The sequence below is a fragment of the Pectinophora gossypiella genome, chromosome 5 (genome assembly GCF_024362695.1).
Source record: "Pectinophora gossypiella chromosome 5, ilPecGoss1.1, whole genome shotgun sequence".
In the NCBI taxonomy this organism is placed as follows: Eukaryota; Metazoa; Arthropoda; class Insecta; order Lepidoptera; family Gelechiidae; genus Pectinophora; species Pectinophora gossypiella.
In genome coordinates this window covers 16873109-16879548 of record NC_065408.1, presented here as the reverse complement: position 1 = coordinate 16879548, position 6440 = coordinate 16873109, and the positions used below count along the sequence as shown (strand labels likewise).

Sequence of the window (6440 nt, the reverse complement as noted above, 5' to 3'; positions counted from 1 at the left end):
TAAGGTGTTAAGATATTCAATCTTCCACCTTTTCCAAAAGGATTGAACCATACAGTCAACTATACGTTTCCTTTGGAGCAGAGTGACCTTCTGATTTGACAAGTCTTCCACCGGGAGTGACTTTAATGGCGTCATTACCAAAAAATGTGATGGAGTTAAAGCCAACGGTTCAGCAGGATCACTACTTAACACGGTTAGAGGACGAGAGTTTAGAATCGCTTCGATTTGGACGAGTAAAGTCGTCATTTCCTCGAAGGTAAGCAACTGATTGCCAACTACTCTGGCTAAGTGAGATTTAACGCTTTTGACATTACTCTCCCATAGCCCTCCGAAGTGAGGTGCCGACGCTGGATTAAACTTCCATTCAATGCGATGTTCGCGCAACTCATTGGCAAATTTATCCTTATATTCCTCCGATTCGAGCAATGAAAAAACTTCATTAAGGTGTGTTTTCGCGCCAATAAAATTAGTGCCACAATCTGAATACATTACCGAGACCGGGCCACGTCGAGACAAAAAACGTTTAAACGCATTCATGAAGCAGTCAGTGCTCAGGTCAGGAGACAATTCAATATGTACTGCCTTAGTAACAAGGCATATGAATAAGCATATATAAGCCTTCTGGCTGCGTACACCACGACGACGAAACGGCAAAACCTGCAATGGTCCGGCGTAATCCACTCCGGTGTGACAGAATGCTTTCGCTTCCTGTACCCTACAGGCCGGCAAACTTGCCATCAAGGGGTGATCGTTTCGCGGTTTCACCTTGAAACAGACATTACACTGTTGCACACGTTTACGCACTATATTTCGCGCAGCTAGAATCCAGTATCTTTGCCTTAATAAAGACATAAGCAACTGGGGACCAGCGTGCAAGTATTTCCGGTGATAATGATCAATGATAAGATCAACAATGCGATCTTTGCGAGGGAGCATTATTGGATGCTGACTATTATAGTTCAGATCCGCATTAGTAAGTCTCCCGCCGACACGCAAAACTCTATCTTCGAGGAAAGCATTAAGCTTCATAAGCGCAGGTGTCATTTTGTCTCCCGACTGAGCACTGACTATGTCATTGCGAAAGTGTGCCGATTGAAGGTCTCTTAACACTGCCAATTCGGCTTGCTCTAAATGAGATACTTCAAACTTATTCGGTAACTTCTTAACGAAGCGGAGAACATACACCACAATCCGCAGTAACTTTGGCCATGAAGAGACGCGTGCTGCGAGTTCGCCGAAGACACGAGGCGACGTGTGACAGTCTAATGGGGCGGTAGTGACTAATACATTAGGTTTCATTTCCGGTGCTTCATCGACAGACGCGGGATCGAAGGGGTGAACCGGCCATTCAGTGAGTGATGAATAACAAAACTGCGGCCCTGCGAACCACAATGGATGCACGACCAATTGCGCAGGGGTTAAACCACTCGACAGGCAATCAGCGGGGTTATCTTTCCCCGGTATGTGATGAAAGCAACAGGGATCTAACTTGTCGTGAATTTGTGCTACTCTATTCGCCACGAAAGTATGCCAACGCGTGGGGGACGAGTGAATCCAAGCGAGCGCCACGGTACTATCAGTAAACGCAAATATATTATCAATCTTACAGCGTGAAGAGTAAGTATCAATGACTACACGCATTAATTTTGCCAATATGACGTTCGCACACAACTCCATCCTCGCGAGGGTAATGACAGTTTTAGACGGTGCCACCTTGGATTTCGCGCACACTAGATTAACTGCTGTACGATTCGTATCCGGGAAATAGACATGTAAGTACACTACGCCTCCGTAGGCATTTTCCGAGGCGTCAGCAAAACCTAGCACGGATACTATGGCACCATCATTAACACCTACGTGCCGCGGTAATCTAACAGACTCGAGAAACGGTAATTCGGCTTCAAACTGTTGCCACAAAGACATAATCTTCGGGGGTGGAGTCTCATCCCAATCGACATTGGCTTGCCACAGTGATTTTAAAATTAATTTAGCGAGCAGTATAACCGGCGCCACCAATCCTACCAAGTCCCATAATCGAGCAATAGTGGATAGAATATTGCGCTTGGTGCACACGCGCGGCTCCGTATTAACACTGAACGTGAAGACGTCATCTGCCGGTACCCAATGGAGTCCTAGAATTTTGAGCTGACTCTCCGGACTGAACTCGACCGCCTCCGAGACGCGATGCGAGACCGGGATGCTCTCTAGTACCTCGGGTGAGTTACTCGAAAACTTGACCAAGTCGAACCCTCCAGCCGCAAACAAGTCGATCAGCTGATTCGAGAGTTCAACGCCCTCAGCCACTGAGGAACAGCTAGTGGCTAAGTCGTCCATATAAATGTCCGCCTTAGCGACAGCTGCAGCCGCGGGGAAGCGCTCAAGTTCATCCTCGGCGAGTCGACGCACTGTGCGTATTGCCAAATAAGGACTACAGCATAACCCGAAGGGAACACGTGTCATTTCGAACACGGTAATGGGCTCATTGGGATCAAACCGATATAATAAACGCTGGAAGCGCCTGTCGTCGTTGTCGACTAAAATGCGCAAATACATTTGACGGATATCGGCACTTAACGCGATGGCGTGCAAACGAAATTTAAGTAATATCTGAAATAAATCGTTTTGCAAGTTAGGGCCCGTATATAATACGTCATTTAACGACTTTCCTGACGTAGTAGGATTACTAGCATTTAGCACTACTCGTAATTTGGTAGTACTCTTATCTGTGCGCACTACGCCGTGGTGGGGTATTACGTACTGATTATTACCGGAATTAACCTCCGCAACAGTACCAACCGGTTGGATATAATTTTTCTGTAAGTATTCCACAAATACGTTATCATATTCCTGTTTAACAGTATTATTTAATGATAACTTCCGTTCTAATGCCAAATACCTACGCTCAGCTGTCGGCATCGAGATACCAAGGACAGACGGGTCTTCACGGAAAGGCAGCGAAACAATATAACGCCCGTTACTATCGCGGCGTGTAGTATCGCAATAATAATTTTCGCATTTTTGCTCTTCCATCGTGAGTATATTAGGTGCATTAGGCACTTCCTCTAATTCGAAAAAACGATTCATGCGAGTTTCGAATGGCTCATCCACAGTACAACAAAGCGCGCGAGCGGCATTTTGAACGATTTCTTCAGTGGGGGCCCGACCAATTATTACGTAACCTAATGAGGTTTCAATCGCGACGGGCTCATCATCGGCGCGGGAGACCCTATTTTGCCCCAGAATACGGGAGAATACAACCGAGCCTAGAATCAGGTCTATTTTAGCGGGAGTGAAATAGTCACTGTCCGCGAGATCAAGATTATTTAAGTAATTTAAGCGCGCGACGTCTATCTTAGCGGTTGGTAATTCGCTCGTGATACAATCTACCACTAACGGCTTAATATTTAACCTGACCGACTCATCAAAGCGAGATTGAATATCTAGACAGGTAACACCTTCAATAAGATTAGGTATGTCACCTACACCCGAGATATATTTAGTCTGCGGTTCATACAATTTTAAATTCAAACGCTTACAACATTCAGTTGTAATCAAATCGCGTTGCGAACCACTATCTAATAGCGCGCGTAACGTAAACAATCTTCCGTCGTCATTTCTTACGGAACATTGAATAGTACCGAGAAGGACGCAGGATGTATTCTCACTATTCCGGGGGTGCGGGCGGTCGCGGGGGCGGGTATCGCTTCGGTCAAGCTCGCACGCGTCGAGTGCACACATCGTCACAGGGCCGAACTCGGGAGCCGGAGTTGTGTGGGTCGTTTCCGTTACGTTAGCAATAATAGATGTTTTATTAAAATGAAGTAAACTGTGGTGACTTTTGCCACATTCAGAGCAACGACATGAATTATCACATTTTAAAATCGTGTGAAGGTGACTCAAGCAATTTACACATGATTTATTAGCCTTTACTATTTTGTATCGCTCATTAGGAGTCATCAAAAGAAACTTTTGACATTTTGTCAAATCAGAATGATCACTCCGTCCACATGACGGGCACTTAGATTGCTCAGACACATTAACAAATGTCTTAACGCTATTCGAACGGGTAGCGGATCCTGCCGATGACTGTGTGGGGGGTCTACGTACCTGAGTACTGCCCGCTTTCGTACTTGAAGAAGAAAATGTAACTGAATGCGCGCGCTGCATGATACGCGAGTGTTCCCGAACAAAAACAATGAAATCGGTACACGTTGGAGCGGTCTTATTAGTATGACATTTAAGTTCATATTCCTTTACCACTTCCAATCCGACTTTTTTGCACGCAATATAAATAAACAAGAAATCCTCCAAATTATCGAGTTTTAATTGTTTCAATGCGGAATATATAGATGAGAATTTATCTATGAACTCCTCAATGTGCGCGGGCGTGTATTCCTTCAAGTTAGGTAAATTAAATAACTTATCCAAGTACGAAGCGGCCAGTACGCGCTTGTCATTGTATTTAGCGACCAATGCTTTCCATATTATAGGGTAATTATCGGCGGTAGGCAAAGCACCTTCACAAATACCTAAAGCCTTGCCCTTCAAAGTCCCCATTAAATAGTGAATTTTCTCCCCATCGGAAAGATCCGGGTTTTCGTGTATTAACACTTTAAAAGTTTCATAATAAATCGGCCACGAGTCGCTATTCCCGTCAAACGAACATAATTCTATTGTAGGTAATCTGCGTGAAGGTTTTTTCACTACGGATTTACTCTCATCGACGCGGCTCGTACTTTGAGTCATTTGCGATAATTGATGAATTTTGTATTTAATCCGCGTGTATAACTGTTCAAACGCAATTAATGAACTATAGTTCGGTACAGGACCGTCCGGCAATGATATTTGCATTTGATTACGTTCTTCAATCGCGTTATTAAAGTCAGTCCGAAGTAAATCTACAGTGAAGGAATCGGCTAAGAAATTATCTATTTTAACCTCATCTTGGCCAATATGTGCCATTGAATCGTGAATGGTTTGTATTCGGCCATAGATCGCGCTTAATTTATTTTGTATTTTTTGTAAGCGGAGATCGGAAATTTTCGCCTCGTCCGGCATTTTGGAACAATGTGGCGGAAACACTATCACCGAAATCTAAATTAATCTTATAGAATCCGGGTCGGATGGACCAATTATGTTAAGGCGCTGGAGTTTTGTATAATTATTAATAGAAATTGGTTTTATTTTTACTAAATAATTAGGCAGTGGCAGAAAGGGGAAAGGATTCAAAGGACTCACCTCGTGTTTACGACAAAATCCAAATTGGGGAGGCCTCCCGTGGAATAAAGGTGGAAGTCCTATTCCACTAACACCACACACCAAATATCACTTCACTGTAGCTCTTTATTCACTGAAATTATGTAGTTTTTCCCGATATTTTTGGGGAACTCGAAACGTGCGCGGACGCGGTCAATTAGCAACTGGTTTTGTTTTCTTCGCTTCCGGCCTTCCGGTGAGAAAGGGGTAAGGAGCGAGACAGGTAATAGATGCGCACATACGTGCGAAAGGGATGGGAATAGCCACTGCCTATTAACTAGATTTAAGAGCATTATATTTTTTTGTTTCTTTTTACAGCTTTGGAATTTATAATATTTGGCCAAACCACTGAGAAACTGCTAGATGTCACTTAAATTATTTTTTCTACTCCTCTACTTTAATCTGGCATTTAAATAACCAAAAAGTCTAATATAAGTACATACATAATTAAACTCTTTGAAAAAGTGTACGCTCTATGGCCTATAAAAGCATTGTTTACAAAGTGTAACTGTACTATAATGTCGCCAAAAAAGCATTGTTGTTGTTTTTTTTTTTTGACCTGGAAACTGGCACCTTTACTTTGTTTGGTGCCATAGATATACTATAAAAAAAAGTATACATTTGCCGCCATTTTCCCGCGCGTTGGAAAATAAATTTATAAATAAAATTTTTCTTTGTATAATTTTTGTTTCATTTAAAATTACGTCGTCGTAGAAAAAGTATTGTATGCAACGTTGTATAACTAGGTCAAAAAATGCTCGTGGCGTCTCTTATTGCGATGTTCGCCAAGGCTCACATCGCAACTCACGCCACTCGCATTTTTTGACCCTTCTTATACAACTGTTGCATAAAATACTATTACTCAACGGTTTTCCTTTATAAAATAAAGCTTGATTACATAACAAATAAATGAAGTAGAGATATAGTAAATTCAGCTACACTACTAGGCATAGAAATTGACACACATTTAAATTGGAAAACACATATAGAAAAGTTAGCTAGTAAACTGTCTTCATTTATTTATGCACTTATCCACTTAAAAAAGGTCACAAATTTTAATACAGCTCTTTCAGCTTACTATGCTTATGCTCATTCTAGACTAAGTTATGGTATTATTCTTTGGGGTAATTGCACAAATATTGACAAAATCTTCATATTACAAAAAAAGATTATTAGGATTTTAA

At 42.3% G+C, this 6440-nt stretch overlaps 1 protein-coding gene across 1 annotated transcript; it reads right to left on the bottom strand.

The window, feature by feature from the left end:
• Positions 1-715: 715 nt before the first annotated feature.
• On the bottom strand, positions 716-2460 carry LOC126366991 (uncharacterized). The gene is made up of 2 exons (XM_050010335.1): positions 951-2460; positions 716-765 (listed from the first exon to the last, which is right to left on the bottom strand). The coding sequence occupies exons 1-2, from the start codon at positions 2458-2460 to the stop codon at positions 716-718; spliced, it is 1560 nt and encodes a 519-aa protein (XP_049866292.1).
• Between the last annotated feature and the right edge of the window lie 3980 nt (positions 2461-6440).

Bases quoted from the DNA above. Each gene is read 5' to 3' on its own strand.
- LOC126366991 (XM_050010335.1), bottom strand. From the start codon at position 2,460: ATGACACGTGTTCCCTTCGGGTTATGCTGTAGTCCTTATTTGGCAATA. The intron at 766-950 runs GTCAGCATCCAA...GTCTGTTTCAAG, and splicing joins TGCGGATCTGAACTATAATA to GTGAAACCGCGAAACGATCA.